The sequence below is a fragment of the Saccopteryx bilineata genome, chromosome 2, assembly GCF_036850765.1.
Source record: "Saccopteryx bilineata isolate mSacBil1 chromosome 2, mSacBil1_pri_phased_curated, whole genome shotgun sequence".
In the NCBI taxonomy this organism is placed as follows: domain Eukaryota; kingdom Metazoa; phylum Chordata; class Mammalia; order Chiroptera; family Emballonuridae; genus Saccopteryx; species Saccopteryx bilineata.
Window position 1 is genome coordinate 306,225,719 of NC_089491.1, and position 25,799 is coordinate 306,251,517.

Sequence of the window (25,799 nt, forward strand, 5' to 3'; positions counted from 1 at the left end):
TAACCACCACCACCCCATTGCCACTGGGCAGCTAGGAAGGGAAGGGGGTGGGATGGCAAAGGAGAGCAAAGGGATTTAGGGCCAGTCCCTGCGGTTCTGAGGACTGGAAGCTTCTGAGACCCTCTGACTGGACACCTTTGTCCGCTTTCCCACAAACCTAGCAGATCTCAGGTTGGTGTGTTTCATAGGTTGAGCTAAAGGAGTGCGACAGGTCGGAGTTTAGTATATCAGCCAGGGGCGTCTAAGGGGAATGGTGAGGGAATCTGTATAAGCAGGAGAGCCAAATGCTAATTCCATTCACTCTGGATCTTGGCCCAGTGAAAGAAAGAAAAAAGATAATTAAATGACTCTCATAGTCCACTGGGCTATTATATTTTAAATTAAAAAGAAAAGGAGTTCCTGAGTCCCAGGGTTGAGGATTGTAAAAATGAATTTATAGGAAAGAGGAGCCAGTCCGGGATTACTGGCATATAATCTCTGAAGAGCTGAGGGCGTAGCTAAGACGACCTCTTGGTAGCACTAGGGGATCTAATTTTGTGCTGATGCTGGAACAGTGGGTGGCAGCATGGGAAAGGGACGGTGGTTTCCATTGTTTCATGGTTCTGAATAGTCTCTTTCTTCTCTTCTGGTCAACTTGAAATCAGAGCGGCCTTGGACATGTCCAATAAAGCAGGTGGGAAACGCCCGGCTACCACCAACCGTGACATATCCAACAACAACATGGTGTCTGGGGTCCCTCCAGAGCGGCCCAGTGTCCGGGTGATTCCAGCCTCCAAGGTAGGCCATAGGGCAGGAATCCTAGGAAACAGCCTGTCCAACTGTGTCTGCAAGCTCCAAGGAGCAGGGGAGGTGCTCGGAGCAGAACCTCATGGAAAGACATTTACACCAGGGGTTCTCAACCTCAGTGCTATTAGCATTTTGTGTTGGATAATCCTATGCAGTGTGGGACTATTCGTTATAGGATGTTGAGCAGGATCCACGGCCTCTGGGACTATTCGTTATAGGATGTTGAGCTGCATCCACGGCCTCTACCCACTAGCTCCCAGTAGCACCCACACTGTGACAACCCAAAACATTTCCAGACATTGTCGGATGTCTGGAACAAATTTGCCCCATGCTCATTAAGAACCACCAATCTAGGATGACAGAAAAAGAAAAAGAACTCACGAAGGACATGGCAGTGGAGAGCTCAGAAAAGGAGGTGGAAGGAAGGAGGGTTTCAGGAGGAAGGAGTACTCCAGAGAAGAATGTGGCAGAGAGGGCAAGGTGATAAGGTCTTATTTAGATGAAAATGTTGATGGGGCTTAACATCCACTGTGGTCACTGGACACCTGACTCTGGCAGTTTCAGTGGTATGAGGAGGGTAGAAGACAAGCCAGAGGGGGCTAAAGAAGAGGTGGAAGGGGAGATGGAGAAACACTGAAGGGTAGAAACTGTTCTTCTAAGAAACTGGAAAATCAATGGTGGTCTAGTCATGCAATGGAGTATCTCCCCAAATTAAATGGACTATAGAAGTCTGTATGAACAAGCATAAATCTTGAAAACATAATGTTGAGTAAAAAGCAAGTTGCAGAATATGAAAAGAATGTCATTTATGTAAAACGTACAGACATGAAAAGCAATACTACATTTTCATAGATAAATATGCAGTACAAGCGTATAAGCATGAACAGGCAGACTGATTTGGGTCAGCAGTTGCCTTTAGGGAGGAAGGAAAGGTAAGGAGGTTGGGGAGGGGCTCAAAGGGAGTTGCAGCTCTATCTGTCATGTTTTATTAGAAGAAAAACAACTCCAACACATAGGGGTGATTCATCCCCTACTTTTCTAAAATGTTTGAAGTATTTCGAAAGAAATACTTTTCAAGAAACCTGACTGCTAAGGGAAGCGAGGGGCAGAGGGTAGAAGCGAGGAGATTTGCAAGATGGAGAAGGTAGGTTTTCTTCGTTCGTTTTGTTTTGTTTTAAGATGTTAGAAGCAAGGATGGATGACCAGGTGTATAAGTTCAGGAGAAAGAAGGGAGCCAGTGAGTCACGTCTCTGTGGAGACAGGAGTCCGAGGCAGAGACGCTGGAAGCCTGGATAGGGAAGGGGTGCTCTTCCTGAGATCGCATAAAAAAGGCACGTGAAGGGGGGGGGGGCTCTAGGAAGTTAAAGACATTCTACCTCACTTCCTCAACTTTTCCTGGGAAGTAGGAGGTAGGGTTTTCTGCTAAAAGGAGCTGGTGGGTGGAGAGGCATTGAGGGATTTCAGAATATGCCCAAGGTTTGGAGAACAGGAACAGTGGTCAACAAGAGACGTATGAAATATTACTCCATCGAATCAAAAGGTCATCAGAGGTCATAGACTCAATCTGTGTGGCTCGAGTCCCCAGGTGTGTGGATTTCCCCCAGCAATACTCATAGCCTGGCTGTGGAGTAGGAGTAGGGAAAGCAGGTGGTTGGATTGGCCTAAGGCTGAGGGGTTGCTGGGAAGCAGTGGCAAAAAAGACAGGGAGCCTAGGGTTGGCAGGAGAACAGCTGGAGTGGCGAGCTGTGGGAGCACAGGCTAGGCAGCTGAGAGAAGGTGAAACTGACAGATAACGGATGGAGAGGAAGGGGAAGGATCTCTGGGCTTGCCTATTCTTAGACTTCTTCAGAGGCTAATCTCAGCCATGTATGTAGGATTTTACTAGTAAAGTTTGGAAAATAATTTTATTTCCCAGTTTGGGGGGGGTGTGCTTTATAATAAAGCCCAATATATTCTTTCCTTCCTTCTACAAGTATTTAACAATGCTTATTTTAGTATTTTATACCATGTTAGGTTCTGATGATAAAGAGATAAACAAAAGTCCCTAGTCTCATTGCAGTGTGAAAAATTTTAGACTATAAGAGTAGATGGAGAGGAGGGGGCAGCTAATCGCTCTGGGGAATCAGGGAAGTTTTGTGGAATAGGAGGGGTCTGTAATACTCTTTAAAACATGAGTTGGGATTTCTAGATAAGAAAGATGCCCCCCCCCCACCTTCTGTGGAAGAGCAAATGAGCCAAGGCATTGGGGGTGGGAGAGAAGCACAGGAACTAGGCATGACCAGGGGTGAGGCCTGTCTGCTAGCATGGCAGATGGTGGGTTAGGGCCCTGCAGATCTTATACACCTGTCCTCGTGTGCTGTGCTGAGGAATTTGAATTCACTACCAAGTGATGAGCGGTAGTGAGAAATTTTAAGAGAGTGACGTGATTATATTATGTTTTAGAAAGAGAACCTTAGTTCATGGCAGAGGCTGAACAACAAGAAGAGATGACAGCCTGTGAGGCAGTAAGTGGAACTGGAGAACTTTTAGGAAGATGGACTCCTCAATCCTGCATAAATGATTGTACAAAAGAATGAGGGAACAGTGGGAGGTGGTTCAGAGCTCTGGTCTAGGTGCCCAGGCGGACTGTAATACCATTCACCAAGAAGAGAAGTAACAAAGAATAGGTTTGGTTAGAAAAAAGATGAGCTTGGTTTTGTACTTTTCTTAATCCTGGTTGGATAACCAGTTGCCAAATAAACTGGGGCTAGGAAAGAGGTCCTAGATATAGATTAGGGAATGTTTAGCATATTGCTGGTAGATGATTTTATAAGGGCACAATGTATAATGATATAAACAAGAATAAAAGGATTAAAGTTTAGTTAGAGCCCACCAGCACTTAGAGTACAGGTGAAGACAGGAGGAATGGCCACAGTTTGAGGTATTGAAAAGGAAAAATAACATCACAGAAATCAAAGGAAGAGTTTCAAAAAGGACAGTAAGGTTAATAATGTTTTTGTTTTGTTTTGTTTAAGTGAGAGGAGGGTAGATAGAGAGACAGACTCGTGCATGCACCCTGACCAGGATCCACCTAGCAACCCCCTGTCTGGAGCCCCTGCTTGAATCAACTGAGCTGTTTTTAGTGCCTGAGGCCTACATGCTCAGACCAACTGAGCTATCCTCGACGTCAGGGACTGATGCTTGAACCAATTCAGCCACAGGCTGTGAGAGGAGAAAAGAGAGAGAAGGGAGAGAGGGAGGGGGAGAAAAGCAGATGGTCGCTTCTCTGTGTGCCCTGACTGGGAATTAAATCCAGGACGTCCATATGCCAGGCTAGCACTCTATCTATCCACTGAGCCAACAGGCCAGGGCCAGGTTAATATTATTTAATGCTTTAGTATAGTCAAGGATGGAGCAGCCTTGCTTCAATGACATTGCAAGAGCCATTTCAGAAAAAGGTGGAGTAGGGTTAAAAGTGAATGGGAGGAGAGGAAGTCAGAACTCTTCCCAGTATCCTATCCCTGAAGAGAAAAAGGGAAGGAAGGGAAGGTGTTACCTGACAGCAGATGTCAGGTTAAGGGGGCATTCAGGTGTATGTGGAGGTAAGGGAGAAAGCGGGAGAGAGACAGACAGAGAGACACAGAGTTGCTCTAAGATAGAGATACCTGAGCATGTTTGCTGAGGAGAAGCCAGTGGAGAAGGAAAGGTTGAAGACAGATCTGAGAGATTATGATTGAGGAAGCAAAGTCTCAGAGGAAATGAAGGTTGGATGTGTTAGCTTTGAAAAGAGAACAATGCTTTTTTTTTTTAATATATTGGCAGGAAAGAGACAAAGAGTAAGGGCAGTAATTTTCTGGGTAAAAGGGTGTGAAATTGATAACCTTAGTTTTCTCGGTGGAAGAGGATCCAGTTCTACTGTGGGGAGGACACAGGGGGAAGGTGCAGGGCTCAGGAGAATGGTGGGGGTAGAGAATGGAGATGCCACCTGGGGCCGAGCGCAGCTGGGGCTGGGGGCCGCGAATCCGCAGCGGCCTCAGACACAGGGGGAAGGTGCAGGGCTCAGGAGAACGGTGGGGGTAGAGAATGGAGATGCCACCCGGGGGCTGAGCGCAGCGGGGGCTGGGGGCCGCGAGTCCGCAGCGGCCTCATCCGTATGGCAGTGTGGTTTCTCAACAGCAGCCCCATAATCTAGCCGAGTGCAGGGAGGGTGAATGCTGGGATTGATCTGAGATTCTAAGTTGTAGAGAAGATTGAGCAGAGAGACAGGGGTGGAGTATTTGAGAGCGCAGTTGATGCACTCTACTGTGGGGCCTACACTCTGTGGGCAAATAACTAGAAGCAGGAGGTGGCTGATGGCTCCAGATCAAAAGGGGAAGAATTAAGGAGCTGGTCATCCCACTGAAATAGGAAAGCTTGTGTAACGGAGTAACAGGGTGAGAAAGCCCAAAGTGTGTAATGTTGTGATTGGAAAATGGGAATATTAGAATTGAGGATGTTCATGGTGAAGGGGCTCAGGTACTAACCAGGTCTGAGGTGTGGCCATGGGAGTCAGCTGCCAGGGGAGCTGGGCGCTGGAGGATTTTGATGTTGAGGGCATCAGGGTTGTATAAAGTTAAGGCATCGGATGAGTCATCCTCAAGAACAGTGCCACAGTGATGGCAAGACTGAATGGAGAGGATGACTGACTCTGAGAGAATATTCTAGAAGCTGATAGTGATGAGCAGGACTAAACGGTGGAAGATCAGTGATGCCTCAGGAAAGAGATTATTGCCAAAGTGTGGAAGAACGACAGTGTGCACATGGCAGTGAGGAGCCGGAACACTCGTGGAGGTGTTCCCAGCTCTGTGGAACGTTGGACATTTGAGAATGGACAGGACTCAGAGGACGGTGGTGCAGGGAAGTTACTTGCAGTTGAAGGTTCCAGAAAGCTTTATGAAAGAGGTCGGGAGGAAGGCCAGTAGATGAAAGGTAAGCCAGGAGTGAAATGAAAAATCTTATTTTCCCTATAAGAAAACCCCCAAAGCTCCCAAAGCCCCCACTTCTCTCGTACAGGCAGGATTATTCATTTGAGCCCTGTTTTAGAAATAAGAAAAAGAGCCAAAGACTCCAGAGGCTATGCTCTTGAGTTAGCAACAGATCCAAGATTCACACGTGGGCCTCTGAGCTTGAGGGCACCTTGGGGTAACCCCAGAAGCGTACAGCTGTCCCCTTGGCCAGTGGAACAGAACACAGGAGAAGGAAGAAGTAGGGCCAGCCTCTCTCTCTCTCTGCCTCCCTAGGCCACCCGGACCTCCCGCAAGGCCATTGCCTTTGGCAAGCGCTCACACTCCATGAAACGGAACCTCAACGCACCTGTCACCAAGGCGGGCTGGCTCTTCAAACAGGTGAGGCCCCCTCTGCCATTCTGCCCCCCATGCCCAGTGCTTCTTCTCACACCTCTGTAATTCCTCTGTGGTTACATAGCCTGTGTCTATTTGTTATGTCCTCCGCATTTCTCATTTGGTATATCTCTGAATGAATCTCCTAATTTTATGAAAACTCAGAGAAGTCAAATCTCTTCCCAAAATCACACAGGAAAAATAATGTCATTTTCGGGAATCCAGCTAGATCTCCTGATGGGCAGATAAAACGATTTTGAAATGTGCTGGGCAAGGCTCCATTGGAGCAAAGATGGCCCGGGCGCTGGGGATGGCTCTGTGGCCTCTGCCTCAGGCGCTAGAGTGGCTCTGGTCGCAACATGGTGACGCCCAGGATGGGCAAAGCATCGCTCCCTGGTGGACAGAGCATCGCCCCATGGTGGGCGTGCCGGGTGGATCCCGGTCGGGCGCATGCGGGAGTCTGTCTGACTGTCTCTCCCTGTTTCCAGCTTCAGAAAAAATGCAAAAAAAAAAAAAAAAAAAAAAAAAAAAAAAAAAAAAAAAAAAGAAAGAAAGAAAGAAATGTACTGGGTTACTCCCCCCACTCCCCATTGGAGCAACCTACTGGCTCGTCCTCAGCTGGTCGCTCTTGCTACGGAAAGGGCAGTGGTTGTGATGTCTCCTTTAAGTTCTGGCCTTGCCCCTGTCCCTGCCTGCTCACTGATTCTGGCTCATCTTTTGCCCTTTTTTATCTTCCCTGGCAGGGACTGAGGCCCAGAATGACAGAGCTGAAGGCTGCAGGCAATAATCCAATGTCAGGTTCTTGCATCTAGGGCCTCAGGGGGTTGCTGCCACTTGTTCGTGGCCAAGCTGCAACCCGAGGCAGGATGTCCTTACAGTTAGTGCAGAGCCCTCCCCATCGCCTCCTGCTCTGCCACATGCCCATCTCACAGCCCCTGCTGTCTGTTTCTCCACGTGCCCGCAGGCCAGCTCTGGGGTCAAGCAGTGGAACAAGCGCTGGTTCGTCCTGGTGGATCGCTGCCTTTTCTACTATAAAGGTGAGCCTGCCCCTACGCCAGCGGGGGCAAGAGTGCCCTGCCACTCAGCTTCATTCTGCCAGATCACTGGGCTCTGCTTTGGATGGACATTGGGAGACAGCAGATCTGCCCCCTGCAGTCTCCAGCACCAGTGGGGTGTCCCAGTGGGATAAACACAGAGCTTACTTGCTCAAGCATTCACTCACTCACTCTCATTCAAATTTACCACGTGCCTACTGGGTTTCAGGCAGAGTTCTAGGCCCTGACTGGTGATATGGGGTGAACAGTCCAGTCCAGTACAGATGGTGAAGTGTGGGAAAGGAGTGGAAAGGGAGGATGGGGAGGAAAAGGAGGAAGCAAGGAAGGTCCCTACCCTAATCACTACTGGTAGGTCACCTACTAACTGGAGCTTGTATGCTGATCTTCTTCCTGTCCCATGGAATGCACGATCCGATGCATGAAGGCAGCAATTTTGTCCATTTTGTTCACTGTTGTATCCACAACACAACAATGCATGACATATAGTAGGTGCTCCATCAGTGTGGAATAAATGGATATCCCTAGTTTCTGCCCTACTTGCCCACCCAACGCTCACTCCTGACACTCTCAAAAAAAAAAAAAAAAAAAAGGAGGTAAAGATCTGATAATTTGCAGCAATTTCTAGGAAGGTATTTTAAAAATATACACAGCAACATTGTGTCAAGGAGGGCACAGAGAACCAGGGAGGGTGATGGCAATGGTGGTTCCTGTCACACTGACTCATGGCACTGGGTGGAGAAGGGTGAAATGACTTTGCAGCAGGAGAGACATGGGCCTCCACACGCCTCCATGCCTCTCCATGTTCCTCCTCATGCCTCCACGTTCCTCCACATGCCTCCACGCCCCTCCACGCCCCTCCACGCGCCTCCACGCCCCTCCACACGCCTCCACACCCCTCCACATGCCTCCACGCCCCTCCACACACCTCCACGCCCCTCCACACACCTCCACGCCCCTCCACACGCCTCCACGCCCCTCCACACGCCTCCACGCCCCTCCATACACCTCCACACCCCTCCACATGCCTCCACGCCCCTCCACACACCTCCACGCCCCTCCACATGCCTCCACGCCCCTCCACACACCTCCACGCCCCTCCACATGCCTCCACGCCCCTCCACACACCTCCACGCCCCTCCACACCCCTCCACACGCCTCCACGCCCCTCCACACACCTCCACACCCCTTCACATGCCTCCATGCCCCTCTGTGCCCCTCTATGCCCCTCTGTGTCCCTCTATGCCCCTCTGTGCCCCTCTATGCCCCTCTATGCCCCTCCATGCCCCTCTGTGCCCCTCTATGCCCCTCCATGCCCCTCCATGCCCCTCTGTGCCTCTCTATGCCCCTCTGTGCCCCTCTATGCCCCTCTATGCCCCTCTGTTCCCCTCTGTGCCCCTCCACATGCCTCCACATCCCTTCACATGCCTCCATGCCCCTCTGTGCCCCTCTGTGCCCCTCTATGCCCCTCCACACGCCTCTACGTCCCTTCACATGCCTCCATGCCCCTCGATGCCCCTCCACACGCCTCCACGTCCCTTCACATGCCTCCATGCCCCTCGATGCCCCTCTGTGCCCCTCTATGCCCCTCCACACGCCTCCACGTCCCTTCACATGCCTCCATGCCCCTCTATGCCCCTCTGTGCCCCTCTATGCCCCTCTGTGCCCCTCTATGCCCCTCCACACGCCTCCATGTCCCTTCACATGCCTCTATGCCCCAGGTATGGCAGAGCCCAGACTTATGTGGGCCTTCCTGGAGCAATTCCCTGAATCATTAACTTTGCCAAACAAAGATTGTCCCAGTGACCCCCCCTCCCCACCCCCAGCAATGCTATTCCTATGCCCTGACTTGCCACCACCTGAACTCTGAGGAGAGAAACAGGAGGAAGGGGCTATATATTCAGGGTCGAGTCACAGAGGAAGCCCCGGCGCTGGGTCAGAAGAGTCTACCTAGGCTGGGCTTCTGGGGTAGAGCGCTGCTCTGGGGCCAGAGTAGGAACAGAGTTGAGGGGAAGCCAGGCTCCCTGCAGAGGGGAGACTCTGGGCCTGGCATGAGAGCAGAAACTTAAAAAGCTGTGCATTCCAAGGGGCACTGCTATGGGGGTCACTATCCACTGAAATGTTCTCAGGAGATCCCCTAGGCACCGTCCTTGACAGCACGAGGCAGAGGCCCAGTTCCCCAGGGGCTGACAGCCCTGCTTTCCTGAAGAAGCCCTGGGTCTCCAGCCCATTTCTCTCCTGCTCCTTTAGCTTAGTCCTTCTCTGGGTACCAGGTTGAAACCTGCACAGGAAGTTGGACTTTGCTCCAAGCATCTCATGCAAGTGATGAGTAAGAAGAACAAGAGAACAAGTAGAATTTATAAAGCCTAAGAGATTTCTTCTGACCCCTGTCTGAGGGTTTTACAGAATCTCTAGCTCAGGGAATAAAGAGCTATCCTGGGCAAGTGGGAAGGTCTTGCCATGGACTCATCGTTGCCTCTATCCTGTCCCACAGAACACCCCCACCCTTTCAGGCCTCCTGCTGACAGCTGGGGGCCCGACGAGCTAATCCATCAGGCTCCTTTGGAGATCCGGGATGAATTATGTAACAGCCTGATTGTTAGCCTGATCCAGAGGGGCAGGAGGCCATGCAAGGGCAAGTCTTCCCCAGAGACAAAGGGACTGTAAAGGGGGTGTGGATCTGTGTCTCAAGAGGACAAAGCAAGATGCTGGGTGCCTGGGCGAACCTTAGAAACAGTCACCCAGAGGAGCCAGAACCAAAGAGGAGACTGTCCACTCTCCCACGCCCTGTCCCATTATTCTGCTGTCTATGGCCATTGGAATTGTCTTGTGTTGGATAGGCCCTATGCATAGTGGAGTGGTTAAGAATGATAGCTTGGGAGTCAGAATTCTTGGGTTCAAAGACCAGTCCCCCACTTTCTACCTAAGTGACCTTGGACAAATTACTTATCCTCTCTGTGTCTCAACCTGCTTCCTATAAAATGGGGCTAATAACAGTACCTGATCATGGCATTTCTGAGAGGGTTAAATCCACGAAGGCGTTTCCCTTAGAACAGTGTCTGATGTAGAGTGAAAACTCTAAAACATTAGCTCTAATTGATTTGCTTACTTGTGTACCAGAATGTCAGCTCCCTGAGCGTGGGACTGCTTCCCTCTCATTCACCTCTGGACATGTCTAGATCCTGTCTGCGGAGCCACCAGGCACCCCGTTGCCCCCCAGCTCCAGGGAGCATCTCTAGTTGTCGTCATGCAGAGCACACCCTGTGTGCTGTGTGTGGAGGTCCTGAGTGCTAATAGTAGTTAGCAACGAATATTTACTGCGATTTATCATAATAGGGCTGACGTGCTCCTCTCTCCTCCCCCTGCACGTGCACACACATCTCATTCTCGCCTCTATTTCCTGACAGATGAGAAGGAGGACAGCATCCTGGGGAGCATCCCCCTCCTGAGCTTCCGGGTGGCCGCGGTCCAGCCCTCAGACAACATCAGCCGAAAACACACCTTTAAGGTCAGTCGGCCTTCCTCTCCCAGGTCAGATGGGGGAGAAAGGCCTGATAGGGGGAGGGAGAAGGGTCTGGAGCCACCTCCTGCAGGAGTCTGAAGGGGTCGCAGAGGGAGGGGGTGGGCAGCGGCCCCTGGACGCAGTGCAGGTTGTTCTTAGGCTACAATGAAGCTGTGCTGGGACCCCTTCCTCTTTCCTCGGGCACTGGATGGATGATTCTCCCCAGGGTAGGCCGGGAGAGATGTGCTTCAGGGCTACTACGGTTTTCCCTAGGGGAGAAGGGAGGACTGTATCAGACCTATCAGGATAAATATCAACACGTGCAGCCCCGTTTTGTCCTGAGCCTGCGGGCGCTCTGCTCAGTGGCCTGGCACCTGGGAGACTCCCGCAGCAGAGGCAGGAGCGTGGGCTGGAGAGGGGCTGGTATTCTATCTGGAAAGTTTTCCTCCTCACCTTGGGCCCAGCGAACTAGATCCACAATCAAACTTACTCACATTCCAATCTTCAGAGAAAATTCGGAGATGAGTTTCCTCACAAGCAAGAGGAGCCAACCTCATGTAGACAATCTGAGAGAACGAGAGAGCGGGAAGAAGGGCTCCTCTGCCTGCTCAGTGTGGTTCCCAGCAAACCCCCAGGGCCCTCCCATCAAAGCCTGCAGCAGGTTCCTCCTAGTGGTTTTTCATATTTAAAAATTTATGACCTATTACATATGATTAAAAAAAAAAAAGAAAGAAAGAAAACCCAGGCTCTTTCTGTATTTTATGATGTAAAGACCGTAGGTTCCTTTTCACTTTCCAAATATAAAATTATGATGTTGCCCATGCATTTTCTTAGCATAAAGCCCTCTCTCCCCAGTTAAGAATTGCTGTCCAAAGCTCTGAAAACCTGAAGCTGTGGTGCTAGATAATAGAACCTACAGGTCACCCCCGGTCATCACCTGAGCCTCAGAGATGGTCCTTTTCTGTCCTTCAGACTCTGGTCACCTGGCCACAGAAAGGAGGTGGGCAGCATACACAGGTGCTGCTCTGGGAACAAGGAGGGACTTTTTTGGCACAGAATTAGTTTCCAGCCTCCCTGGGTCCTGTCTGCCAGAGGTGTGAACAGAATGAACAATTAATAAAACTCCGGCTCCAGAGAGCTGGGTTCTAGCTGGGGAAATAGGAGCAGGCTGTTTAGCCAAAAACAAACAGTGCTGCTCTACGCAGACGCACACACACACACACACACACACACACAGGCAGACAGCCTGTCTCGCCCTCTCTTCCAGACCTGTGCACAGACACATGCACACTCCAGCTCGGAGCTCAGCAGGCATCAGATTAACATCCAATGACTGACACACACAGCCACCAGGGCCCCCAGATCTTACTTCTGTGCCCATTAGCCCCTCTCCTCCTTCCACATCCCCCAAGGAGGGCACTGCCTCTTTAAACCAACTCCAAGAGCTGTGTTCATTCAGTGACCACAAAGGGTTCCCACTGTGGCTATTCAGAGGCCCTTCCCCAGGGAGGGGAGGGGAGTGGAGACAGATGGAAGGCTTGTCCTGCTGTGGCTATCAAGCGAAACTCTTGAATGGCTGATAATGAGCCTGGACCGCTCCTGCCTAGCCTACTACTGAATGCCTTAAACTCTTCCTGTCCCAGCTCCACGGCGGCTCAGTGGACTTCACCCCGCTGGGGCGCCTCCCTCAGTTCTCTGGTCCCCTGTCCTGGTTCCAGGCTGGTGTTCCCTCCACGCTCCCCTTTAGTTGCCTCGTCTTGCCCAGGCCCTCCGACTCCCCCACTCACTAGCAGTTGTTCCCAGGCCTTTGCTCCCTCCTTGTTTCCCTGTGGTCAAGTTGTGTCCTCCAGTGTGACCGTGAGCTCTTCAAGGGCAAAGAGCATGTCTCTGCTTTCCACATGACTGGGGCCCAGAGCAGTGCTCTGCACTCACAGGAGGCTCATGAGGTGCTTAGCAGATTAACTTATTTGCTGCCCACTCCTGCCAGCCCCAGGACACTCCCAGAGTCCCAGCTGTGTCTCTCTGCTCTCCAATAACCTCGTGCTCTCCACCTCAGAGGGCTTGCCTGGACCTCTGTTCCCCACATCTCTGTGCAGTTTCAACCCCCAGACACAGCCTCACTGGCTTTTCCTCAGCACCTCCCTGCCTCCGCCAGCACGCTGCGCCCCTGCTGGAGGGTGGGGACCAGCAGGATCCAGAGGAGGGAGACTCACCCCTGCCCCTAGAGAAGGAGGGTACGGGCTCCTGTCAGGAAGAACTCCTATGCAGGGGAAAGGGGCTGCAGTGGAGTGAAGGTCTGGCCAGGAAGCATTTGGAAGGTGTGGGTTTGATATTGCTGCTTAGGAGAGCCCTAGGGCTTGGCCAGAGGAACCCTGTCTGCTCTCCTTTCAATCCCCAGAGGCCCAGAATTTAGCACCCAAGGGATCAGAGGCCAAAGTGAGGTTCCCATCTGAGACTTTTAATCGCTTTTGTACCTCTCACGCTGAGTGAGACAAATGTGCTTTTCGTGGGAGAGTGAAGGGATCACTTTAGGGGTATGCCGAGGTCCAAGAAGGAATCTAGCTCTGGGCCCTGGCCAGTTGGCCCAGTGGATAGAGCGTCAGCCTGGTGCATGGATGTCCTAAGTTTGATTTCTGATCAGGGCACACAAGAGAAGTGACCATCTGTTTCTCTCCCCCTCTTTCTTTCTCTTCTCTTCTTCCTCTCTTCTCACAGTCAGTGGCTTGGTTGGTCCGAGCGTCAGCCCCAGGTGCTGAGGATAGCTCAGTTGATTCGAGCATCAGCCCCAGATGGGGGTTGCTGTGTGAATCCCAGTCGGGGCTCATATGGGAGTCTGTCGCACTATCAGCCTTCCTCTCACTTAAAAAAAAAAAGAGAGAGAGAGAGAATCTAGCTCTGGAGCATCTTTGAGTGGCCTAAGGATCTTAAGTTTCCGCAGGCAGACCTCTTCTCATTCAACAGATGCATCCGTTAAGGCCACAACTGGTCAGGAACAGAGCTAGGGTTAGCACTGGATCCTCTGACTTCTCTCCACCACCAGCCCAAATTCGCTTGGTGCAACCTTCCATTCCCCCTCTTTGTAGGCTGAACTGGGCATTGCCGGGTGCCATTGTCCTGATGGTAACACTGACTAGAAGGGGATAGTTTGAGTAGCTCCCCACTTTCGGCTGTTCCTCAACATTCCTGCCATGTCATCTTCTGTCTCTCCCTCTGGTGTTTGGTTGACCTGTTCTCTGCTTCTCCTCCTTCTGACTGCGTGAGGACCCCTCCTCTGGACAGGAGCTCTCTTCTGGGTTCCCGCCTGCCGCACCTGCTTGCGGCCGCCAACTAGGTAGTGTGCTCCGACTGTCTGTGCATGCCCCTTGCATGCCACGAGAGGCCTGGCTGTCTCTGCATGAAAGAGACAGCGCTAGCTTCTCAGAGGCCAAGAGATTGGCATGTGCTGGGGGGCACCTCTCCCTGACATTGGGTAATTGCCCTTCAAATCAAAGATAGAATTTGATGGGGGAGTGGGTGTGGTAATTATCCCTCCTGCTTATAATCATCCCAGGTGGGCCAGGTAAGCTTACCTGGGCTGTCCAGTGATGTCCGGAGAGCTCACCAAGGCAGATAGCAGGGCATCATCTGGAGCAGTTGGCATACCTGTGGGCCCCCTCCTCTCCTTGCTCCTGAGCTCCATTTGGGAAAAAGAGCTGCAGGTCGAGCAAGTGGCCTTCCTGACCACGCATCCTGGGGTGTGGGTGTCTTCTCGCTGCAGGTGACTGTGTGCTGGGTGGACGAGGCCGGGGCCAGTTCCACGCACTGCGTCTCCCCACAGGCCGAGCACGCCGGGGTCCGCACCTACTTCTTCAGTGCTGAGAGCCCTGAGGAGCAGGAGGCCTGGATCCAGGCTATGGGGGAGGCTGCCAGAGTACAGATTCCCCCAGCCCAGAAATCGGTACCCCAAGCTGTGCGTCACACGTGAGTGTCAGGGCGCTGGGCCTGGGTGTGGGGAGTTCTAGGCAAAAAGGAAGAGAGAGGAAGTGCCTCGCTTTATGCCGCCAGCGAGCCCAGGGTGCTGGCTTGACCCCTGAGGCGGGTGCTTGGCTCAGTGATTTCAGAGCTGGTAGTCCCTTCCCCTGACCAGCTCTTCCTCTTCTCTCTGAGCTAGTGGAGGCCAAGAGAAAAGCCACGTTCCACTGGGGCCTGGCCAGGAGCCAAAGACCAGGATCATTTGCTCAGTTTTTCTTGACTGTGCATGTTAAGCACACAGTCTTTGGAGGCAGGTGGACTCAGGTTCGAATCCCAACTTGATTGGGTCCCACTTGCCCACAGGTTCATCCCAGTTGCCTTCAGGGAGACGTCAGTGTAAGTCACTTAACTTGTGAGCCCAAGTTTCTTTTCCTCAAAGACAGCAATTTTAATCCCACCTTACAGGTTGTTGTGATGAATAAACAGTATATAAAGTGTTCCCATCACTTCCTCATCCGCAGTCTAGGCACCTGTCTCTACTTGACCTGGGTATTGAGTGTTGAGTTAGATGTTAAGGGGGATCCAGAAGAAGGTATTACAGTGTAGACTCCAAGGCTATTCACATCTTAGAAATGTTCACCAAGCCAGGTCTCAACAAGGATGCTGGAATATGTTGAGTTTGGGAACCTGTAGGGAGCACATTGTCATAAGATCCCATCTTTGTTTCCGCCAAGGGGCATACTTCCAGAAGTCCACTTATTCATTTCATAAATATACTGCTCACAAAAATTAGGGGATACTTTATTGCTTCATATTCATATTAGGGGATATTCATCCCCTAATATTTGTGAGCAATATATTTACTATAACTAGAAATATGTAAGGCACTGTATCAGGTGCTAGAGAAACAAGGGAGCAAAATTTTGAGGCACTCTTGCCTTGTGCAGCTTGATTCTAACAACAACAAAAAATCAGTCCTGGAAGAAGCTTGTTTTTGAGATGGGAACTAGAATGTTTCTATTCCTGTGAAGTTTGAGGCAACAGCTTGTGCCCTGGTCTGACCCCACAGCAGTCCTGTGCAGGGAGGCATTGTTGTCCCCATTCTGCCATCAAGGAGCCCAGGGCTTGTGGAAGTCGAGGAACTTTCTATAGGAGAGAGGGCTGACCTGTAACTAGCCTTTGTAGCGTGGGCATCAGTGTGGGCTGGTGTTGTGAAACTTCAGTCTAGTGTGTACCAAGTGTGGGGGTTGTATCGGACAGGCTACCGAGGAGACCAAGCCTGGGCGAGGTGAGTCTTGGTTGTCGCTTGAAGGCTGGGCCAAAATGGCAGGTCAGCAGAGTGGCCCGCGGGAGAAGACCTGGAGGGCAGAATGAGCATGTTATGCAAAGGCAGAATCGGACAACCTTTTATAATACCTGGGAAACAGAACTGTAATTTATTGAATTCTGTTCCCCTTGCTACCTTTCTGCCTATCCTTCTCCGCTCCTTCTCTCCCTCCCAGTTTACCACTCCCCACTCAACTCCATGCTGGGCTGGAATCACTTACAACATCTCCCTTGGCACCCTGCAGCCACGAGAAACCAGATTCCGAAAACATCCCACCCAGCAAACACCACCAACCGCTTCACAACAGCCTGCCCAAGCCCGAGCCAGAGGCGAAGACTCGAGGGGAGGGGGATGGCCGAGGCTGCGAGAAGTCCGAGAGGAGGCCGGAGAGGCCCGACGTCCAGAGTGAACCTCTGGTCAAAGCCAATGGCATCCCAGCTGGATTGAAACCAGTCTCAGAACCCGGCAGCCCTTACCCTGAGGGCCCGAGGGTTCCAGGGGGCGGGGAGCAGCCCGCCCAGCCCAACGGCTGGCAGTATGGCTCCCCAAGCCGGCCCAGAAGCACAGCTTTACCCCCCCAGGACTCGGAGAGTGGGGGACACCGGCCGAGCTTCCCCCCACAGGCAAACCCCGACAAGATTGCCCAGCGCAAGAGTTCCATGAACCAGCTTCAGCAGTGGGTGAACCTGCGCCGGGGGGTGCCCCCACCGGAAGACCTTCGGAGGTGAAGCCTGAGGAGGGGCAGGGGCGGAGCTGGGGTGCTGTCACAACTCAAGGCTGTGGCTGCGGGAGTAACAAGAGAGGCATCCCCTGTTGGAAACCTTTTGGAAGCCAGGCTGTGTTGGGAAACCAAGAGAACCCCAGGAGTCCCAGCTTACCCAAATCCTTTCCGGCCCCTGTGGCTCCCTCAGCCCCTGATTCTGTTCTTTGTCCACTTCCTTCAGGGGAAGGGACAGAGCACCCACTGTCTCTCCACAGCGGTGTTGGGTGGCCCAGGAAACAGGCAGGCGGTCATAGGGAGGGGTCTTAATATGTTCCAGTTTGTCATCGTCCCCCAAGCTTCCGACCCTCTTACAGGATCCTCTGACCCAGTGTCTCACCAACAGGAGGCTCACTGAGCAACTGCCAAGTCCACTCTGGTTTTGAACAGTTCTACTTGTTTGAAAGCCAGTGTTTACAAGCAGTTTTAAAAAAGAGGAAAGAAACAAAACTGTTGCCATTCATTGATCCTAGTTCTGCCCTCCAGACCAATTTACTCCTTTATCTAGTGACGGCTTTTAAACATTTGAAGATATTTATCAGACCTGATGATTAGGGTGCTGAGGTCCAGGCAGCTCCGGATCTGTACCTTACAGCCAGGGGCGGGCTGCTTGCTGCTGATGGTCTGGTGTCTGGGGCCGCCCCTCTGGCCTGCCCTGGGGAGAGCCACTCACTTGGCTGCATCCCATAAAGTCAGGGAAGCCACCCTCTGTCCCTCCTCTGTCCCTCCTCTGTCCCTCCTCTGTCCCTCTGTCCCTCCTCTGTCGCTTTCCTCCAGGTGCCTGGCAGGCTTGCTTTCTTCTGTTTGCCTCTCTGGACAGGATCTGATAAATTGGTTCATGTTGAGATAGAGATGGCTAATAAGGCTTAAAGTTTCTCCCCAGGGGTATTTCATTTTAAAGAGACAAAGATGGGAGCTCTGACTGGTGGAATTTTGGGCCTCAGCTGGATGAGGGAGGAGCTGTGAGGACAGGGTCTTCCCTGAACCTCTGAACACAGATGTGGAGCGCTCTGTGCTCACAGGGCCGGGCTGAGACACTGCTCACCTGGCCAGGCCCCACTCTAGCAGAGGAGGGAAGACTCAGAAGTGGGGCTGGAGCGTGGGCACATGGGTAGGGACGTGCCCACTCTGTCCACTTCCTCACACTGTCTTCTCTCTCAGTCCCTCCAGGTTCTACCCCATGTCCCGCAGGGCCCCTGAGTACTATGGCCCCTATTCCTCCCAGTACCCTGACGATTACCAGTACTACCCACCGGGGGTGCGGCCAGACAGCATCTGTTCCATGCCTGCCTACGATCGGATCAGCCCACCCTGGGCCGTGGAGGACAAGCGCCACTCCTTCCGCAATGGGTGCGGGTGGAAGGAGCCGGTCGGTTATGGGCAGCAGGATGGCACCGTCTGGATCCCCAGCCCCTCCCGCCAGCCAGTCTATTACAATGAGCTGGAGGCCACCTCTGGCTCCCTGCGCCGCCTGTCCTTGCAGCCCCGGTCCCACTCTGTGCCCCGCTCACCCAGCCAGGGCTCCTACAGCCGCGCCCACATTTACTCCCCTGTCCGTTCGCCCAGTGCCCGTTTTGAGCGGCTGCCACCTCGCAGTGAAGACATCTATGCTGACCCCACTGCCTATGTGATGAGGCGATCCATCAGCTCTCCCAAGGTGAGCCACCATGTGCCCCACATTCCTCACCCCCTCAGGGCCCCCAGAAGCCTGAGACCATCAGCTGAAAAGAGGTGGGGCTGCAGAAGATTGGGGCCACAGGCTACAGGGCTGTGTTGGCAGGGACAGCCAGCAATGCTCAGGGAGCCACTAATCTTGTGGTTCCATCCCCAAAAGAGCTTCCCTGGGGGACTTGCTTTGCCCCCCTAGTAGGGACATTTCTTTCTGTGCCCATTGCCAGATTATGCCAAGAACCCTAATTCTATATGAGGGCAGGGAGGATTCTGTCTTTCCAGATCTTGAGGACCTGAACAGATCACTGCAAGGATATTACACTGGACAAATGCTGTCCATTTTAGTTTGAAATCTGCTCTGGGACAAGATACAAATATCCCTAACCTTGAACTTCAGTTGGTGGGGAAATCTGTGTCCCAGCCAGACCCTCTCACCTCTCCAATCCCCTTTCTCTTCCAGTATGATTACCTGGGAGACAGGCGGCCAGTCCCTGCAGGACTGTACCCCTACAACTACCCATCACCCCCCACGGTCCACGATAAGATGGTACGTCCTCTACTCCCCTGCCATCCCCCCTCAGGACCTCTCCTCCCAGGGAGGGCCGATCTGGGGTGGCCGCAGGGAGGCTCTGCGTCCAATGCCTTGGCCATCCTGGTTTCTAGTAGCCTCTGGATACTTCCTTCCCCCCAGCCAGGACTTGAACCCCCATAGAGTTTGGTGCCAGTTATCCCTTCTCCTCTGTAACGCAGGGAAGAGCAGCAAGGACAGGATCTGGAAGCATGTATTGTCCTGATCCTCTGGGTGTCAGAATAATCCTGCAGCATGCTGAGGGGCCTGGACAGGGGCTTAGGCCGCGGGCTGGGGAGAAAGTCAGGCTAGAGCTCTCAACAACAGGCACGATCTTCTGCCTTGTCCCACTAAGCATATTTGCTGCCAGTTGGTCCTTGCCTGGAGTGCCACATTGGGGAAGGAGACAGTGGTAGGATTGAGGAAGAAAAGCTTTCCCATACTGTGTCTCCTCCTTCTCCCTCTCGACTGTGTGTCTTCCTGGAATTGGTTCTGAGAGTTTTTGTTTCCACCTGGAGAACTCGATGCAGATGCTCCACTTGGGGGGTTGGGGAGAACCACTGGAACCAACAGGCAGAATCCTTGCCCCTAAGGCCTGTTGCTGCCCCCGTCCCTGCACAGCGCCAGAGGCCAGGGTGGGCGGGAGGACTGGTCCTCTGTACCCTGTCTTTCTCCTCTGCTGGTGTCCAAACTCCAGCCTTGACACATGGTCAATGGACCCATCCAGAAACAAAGAGATTTCCCCAGTAAGCTCAGAAACATCCGCCAGAGGTGCCGTCTAGATAGCTCCAGTAGTGCTTCCCTCCCCCGGGAAGGGCCCGGCCTAGCCAGGGCGCTGGAGCGGGGGTCCTGGTGTGTCTCCCGTGGCTGGGCTGGGCGGTCCAGTCCCGTGGGCTTCTGCTGCCCACGCCCTCACCCCCAGAAGGCCCCAGGACTCCTCCAGGCCAAAGAGGCCTCTTGTCCTTGCCCAGCTAACTCTTAACTGCTTTGCTTCCTTTTTATTGTTTTCTTTTGTCATGTTCCTGTTTGTTTGTGTTGCCGTTGGGCCTCGGGCTCCGGGTAGGATGAACTTTTAGACCTTCAGTTGCAAAGAAACCTAGAGTATTTGGATCAGCAGGTAGGCAGAGCTGGTGCCCCCTTGTCACCCTCCTGCCCCTGTCACATCTCCCCACTCCTTCCCACCTCCTTCCCCACTCCTCATCATCCATCCATTTGACAACCTTTGTTGGCACAGCCAGGACACAACAAAGTGGCTTATATTTTGGTTTGCACCTTCACAGCCCTCTCTTCAAAGCCCTTTAGGGCAGCTGGAAGTTTCTTGGGGAAAGGAGAATATAAATGACCATATGAATAATTAATGCCACCTCCTGTTTTTCAACCCAGATGGAACTGCCCCCAGGGGGCAGGCAGGAGGGACTGGCAGAGATGAGAGGGAGCTCCTTACTTGGGCCTAAAATGTTAGGATTTAGTTCCTTTTGAACCTAGGAAATTGTCCTGTCATACTCCATAGGCTGCTGTAAAACTCCACAATTTGTCAACTGAGTACTACAGACCTGTTCCTAGGATGATTTTAAAACTGTATCAATTCCGTGTATTTGGTAGTTCCTTCATGCAATTCTTCAGTGTACACAGCTTATGTTTTCCTGATAATTCACTACAGTGGACTGAGGGAATAATTTCAACCCAGTTTTACAGCTGAGTGTCCTGAAGGGGCAGTGGTTGTTCTCACAGGATAGAAGCAATTGGCCGCCTGGGCTCCCAATTCTACCCATGAGCAACCTGGCCTTGTGATGCTGGGCTGTGGCACTCACTGGGCTTCGACAGGCCAGCGGTCAACGTGCTGGGCATTTATCTGAGCGGATACTCGTATGTTCAGATATGTGCTACAGATCATAGGGGAACCTGGCCATGTATACACTGTCCTGTAGAGGCAGCCTGGGGGAGGGGGATTTGAAAATAATAATGATAATAATAACATTACTGGCAGCAGCCACCAAAATTGGGTGCTTCCTTCGTGTGCCATACTATTCTAAGCACTTTAGAGAGCCTAATTCATTTAATCTTTATAACAACCCTGTAAGGTGGGTACTATGATTATCCCCATTTTGTAACTGGTAAAACTAAAGCACAGAGAAGTTAGAAGACATGCCAGGAACACACAGCCAGTGCATGGCAGAGCTTAGAATATGATTCTGAGCTTTTGACCTAGTTTACAGCTGAGGAAAGATCTAATATATGAATATTCTGGCATCAAACTTCATTGAGATGATTTTGTGTTCTCAAAGCTGTAGAAAGAATCATAAATGTGAGCCTGACCAGGCAGTAGCACAGGGAACAGAGCATTGGCCTGGGATGCAGAGGACCCAGCTTTAAAACTTGAGATCCTCGGTTTAAGCGCAGGCTCATCTGGCTTGAGCATGGGCTCGCCAGCTTGAGCATGGGTTGACTGGCTTGAGTGTGGGATCATAGACATGGCTCCACAGTCGCTGGCTTGAGCCCAAAGGCTGCTGGCTTGAAGCCCAAAGTCACTGGTTTGAGCAAGGGATCACTTGCTCTGCTGGAGCCCCCTGGTCAAGGCACATGTGAGAAAGCAATCAATGAACAACTAAGATGCCGCAAGGAAGAATTGATGCTTCTCACCTGTCTAACCTTCCTGTCTGTCTGTCCCTGTCTGTCCTTCTCTCAATAATAATAATAATAATAATAATAAACATGAAAGCAGAGGATAGAGCTGTGACTGTTGGTGGTTCTCATCATGAGCCACATGGCCAGCATCACACTGGGCCTCGATGTCCTCATGAGCTCACCCTCATAGAAGACCCTGGGCACTGGGGAGCACAGATCTGTGTTTCAGTCAGCCAGGGGAGCTCCCAGCCCCCAAGGACATTGTAGTTTAGTTCTAGAACGCAGCATGTGTTGTCTGTCCAGTCCACGTGGGTGTCCAGTCCAGGGTACCAATCCCACACAGGCTCGGAAGCACTGACTCCCACAGGAGCAGAGTCTACTGTGCTGGGAATGGTGAGGAACAGCACTCAGTGACCCCCGGACTCTGGTGGGCTTTCCTCCCTGTGACCCATCCATAATGCCTGGCAGTCCAATTACTCAATGCAGACAGCAGTGCCTTTTCCCAGGGTGTCTGTCCTCCCAGAGGGGCGGGGCCCTTAGGCTGGGGCTTCAGAAATAACCTTTCAGATGATCGCCTCCTAGATAAACAGATATTTTAGATACTCTTTAAAGTCAGTTTTATATGATGAGTCCAGAACATAGACACTGCACTTTAGTTCCAACTCTGCATTTAAAAGGAATTTCTTTTTTAAGAGAGAGAAAGGAACAGACAGGGAGGAAGAAGGATGAGAAACATCAACCCATAGTTGCGGCACCTTAGTTGTTCATTGATTGCTTCTCATATGTACCTTGATGGGAGGCTCCAGCTGAGCCAGTGACCCCTTGCTCAAGTCAGGGACCTTGGGCTCAAGCCAGTGACTACAGGGTCATATCTATGACCCCATGCTCAGGCTGTGACCCCACACTCAAGTTGGTGAGCCTGTGCTAAAGCCAGCAACCTCTGGTTTCAAACCTGAGTCTTCATCATCCCAGGCCGATGCTGTATCCATGTGCCACTGCCTGGTCAGGCAGGAAATTTTTGGGTTTTTGTTTTGTTTTTTTAAGCACGCATGCAAGAGAGAGACAGGCAGGAAGGGGAAAAGATGAAAAGCATCAACTCGTAGTTACATCACTTTAGTTGTTCAGTGATTATTTCTCATACAGTGTGCCTTGATGGGGGGTGGCAGGGGGGTAGTCCTCAAGCCTAGCCAGTGACTCTGCTCAAGCAAGTGAGCTTGGTCTCAAGCCAGCAACATTGGGCTTCAAGCCAGTGACCTTTGGGTTTAAGCCAGCAACCCCACACTCAAACTGGTGAGCCTGTGCTCAAGCAGGCTGAGCCCATGCTCAAGCCAGTGACCTAGGCGTTTTGAACCTGGGACCTTAGCCTCCAGGCTTGGTGCTCTCTTCACTGCACCATCACAGGTCAGGCTACAGGAATTTTTTTTTTTTAAACCTTGAAAATCTCACTTAGTCTCTCTGGGCCTTTGTTTTCTCAGTTATAAAATGGACATTGTAGAACCTGCCCTTTCTACCTCATAAAGTTATTAAGAGAATCAAGTTAGAATATATATAAGAGCACTTTGTTAGGCATTGGCTACGAGTGGTGATTGCTGCTATGATTAGTTTATTGTTCTTCGAAAACTCAATTTAAAATATTCACTGAGCACCCTTATTATGTATAAGGCACTGGGCTAGGTACTTTCTCACAAAACCTGTCTAATATGTTGGAGAGACAGAGGGTAGTACACAGGACTCCTCCTAAAGGGAGGATCTACATGGGCTGAAAGATGCCCCAAGCCACATCAGGGGTGGGAGCAAGCCAGGGCAAGGGCACTCCTGCTTCTCTGCTTTACTGCTTTAGATCTATTGGTTGGGGAAGGAATGCGGTCAGTGGGTGTTCAGGAAGAGCCTGGGCGTCCTCGGCCCTCTCAGAGCCCAATGTTGGTAGATTTGCCTTGTCTTCCATACACACATATCCACGTACACACAGGTGGCAGACATGAACAGAAACACACATGCACACCCCATACACAGTAAGCACAATTTCATACACACAAGCTCCAAAAGATAGGGATCAATTTGAGTTCAGATCTTACAGAAAATGTGGTTGATGTTCTATTAACTTTTAACTTTTTCACAAAGACTCAACCTCATATTACAACTCCTCTCTTGAAAGTCTTTTAAATGACCTTTTATACCATAGAAAAAATTTCTAGCTGGGTTAATGAGGTAGAAAAATCAGATCCTAGGAAATCCTTTTAAAATGCTGTAGACGCTGCAGATGAGGGTGACGGGTTCCCCTTGCCCACCCACAGCTACACGGAACGAGGACAACACACGTGGGCCCGGTGAAGATCGGAAAGACAAGGGCAAGCACTGTGGGGACCTCCTGAACTGCGAACCCAGAGACCTGCCCTAAGATGGCCCTGTCTCTTCCCTTACTCACTTCTCCTCCCCCCAAGAGCTTTTCCTAGACAACTCCTTTCTGCTGCCCACTCCTGCAGACAGACTGAGTTAAAGGGACATAGCCAAAACGCTCCCTAGCATGTTCACTTTTTGATGCTGTCACACTGGAACCAGTGGGGGAAATGATACAATTTCTGATTGATTTGGTTGGCTTGTCCCCTCTCTCTTCCTCTCTCGCTCCCTCCCTCCCTCCCTCTCTCCCTCCCTCCCTCACCTTTCTTTCTCTCTCTTTTCCATTTGGCAAATAGTCTTTCCCCCCCATGTTCCTAATAATTCCTTGAGACATAAGATAACGTACGTGTTGGCAGAGCAGTGTTCCAGTATCTGGTGTCCCTTTAACATGGCTTGCTTGTTTTGGCCTCCTTATTTGCTCCCTAGCGTCATCCAAGATCGGCATGGATGCTACCAGCCCAGCTCTGGAAACCGTGTTTAGCAATCCTTTCTACTCTAGAGCCAAGAGGTGGGCAGGGGTTGGGGAGAGAGACCTGTGCCTATATGTTTGGGAAGACCCATCCACAGAGCAGGTCCCAGCTGTTCTTTTTCAGTTGTTTCATTTATTTCAAGTTTTTTGGAGACTGGCCTTTGCAACTGCCTGTGTGGTCTTTGACCAAAGCAGAGAAATTAGAGCTGGGGCAAGGAGATAACGGCCTTGGCCGATGTGGATGAGACCCACAATACTCAGGCACCCTGGGGAAGCGTCCTTGGGCTGGGGCTTCTTCAGAGCTGCGAGCAAGGGCACAGTGGCCGCCCAGCTCCCTCCCGCGGCCTTTTCTCAAGGGCAGCTTCCTGTGCTGGTCCTGAGAGAGAGTTCACAAAGGGAGAGCGATGGGTAAGGCCAAGGAGAGGGTACTGGATTCCCCAGCTGCTCTTTTCTGTTTCCTGGAAAGCAAGTGCAGGAGGGTTGGGGAAGACATCTCTCTTGTGAGTCTGAGTTTGAACCGTCCGTTCCTTCCTCTGCTGCAGATGAGTGAGAGCGAGACTCTCATCAGTATGGTGAACCGCATGGTGGAGAGCTCTTCCCCCAGGGCCCAACTCTTCATGCAAGTAAGACCTCTGCCTGGCAGCATGGTCCCCATCAACACCATCTCAGCTGCTTGTGCATGGTCGAATCAACCCATCTGGGAGGGGGCTTGCTCTGCGCAACCCACTCATCTGCCAGGCCTCGTCTCCCAGGCTCAGCCTGGTCTCTCCCTCCTTTAATTCCGCTGTGTTTCCTCCATTCTTCACATTCATGGATAAACCCAAGGCCCATTTCCCAAACCATCAAAATAGCCAGCACCAACATCTCATGCCTGCCTGCCAGGGTTCACAAATCTGCCTTTTAATGATGTCCAGGACTTCTATTTTATATTTGGCATTTTCTCCGCAGACATTATTGGGGCTGGGGGAACGGGGGAGTGATATGACACCATCCAATGTCAAAGGTGTGAAGAGTGTTGTGTTTACTAGATGCGTCATCAAGGGTGGGGGCCATGTACTGCACCTGGAGACATTTCTGAATTTGTACTAATCCTGGTTTGGTCAAGAGCCTTGTGACTGGTATTCAGTGGGCCTTGTCAATACTTCTCAAATATTTCCAATGCTCATTCCATTCTCCTATGTCTTATCCTTAAAAAACAGCTGCAGGTTAACTGTTTTTCTCAGGGTTGTTACCAACAAGCTATCTGGAAGCTACACACTCTAGAGTCCCTCTCAGCAGCAGAACCTGGAGCTTTAGGAAGGAGGAGTTACTCAGCATGAGCTGAACAGCACCTC

General features: G+C 51.5%; 1 protein-coding gene across 15 annotated transcripts in view; it reads left to right on the forward strand.

Moving 5' to 3' along the window:
• PLEKHA6 (pleckstrin homology domain containing A6) overlaps positions 1-25,799 on the forward strand; it is a 145,642-nt gene that overhangs the window by 99,395 nt on the left and 20,448 nt on the right. For 8 of the 15 annotated variants that reach the window (XM_066261616.1, XM_066261614.1, XM_066261619.1 and 5 more), the window contains 10 exons: positions 645-777; positions 6,045-6,149; positions 7,108-7,180; positions 10,603-10,703; positions 14,455-14,657; positions 16,151-16,699; positions 17,897-18,392; positions 18,867-18,953; positions 20,038-20,091; positions 25,008-25,088. In XM_066261616.1, coding sequence (XP_066117713.1) covers positions 645-777; positions 6,045-6,149; positions 7,108-7,180; positions 10,603-10,703; positions 14,455-14,657; positions 16,151-16,699; positions 17,897-18,392; positions 18,867-18,953; positions 20,038-20,091; positions 25,008-25,088 — 1,882 coding nt within the window. The remainder of the gene's footprint in view (positions 1-644; positions 778-6,044; positions 6,150-7,107; positions 7,181-10,602; positions 10,704-14,454; positions 14,658-16,150; positions 16,700-17,896; positions 18,393-18,866; positions 18,954-20,037; positions 20,092-25,007; positions 25,089-25,799) is intronic. The other 7 variants (XM_066261620.1, XM_066261617.1, XM_066261626.1 and 4 more) reach the window with 3 other exon arrangements.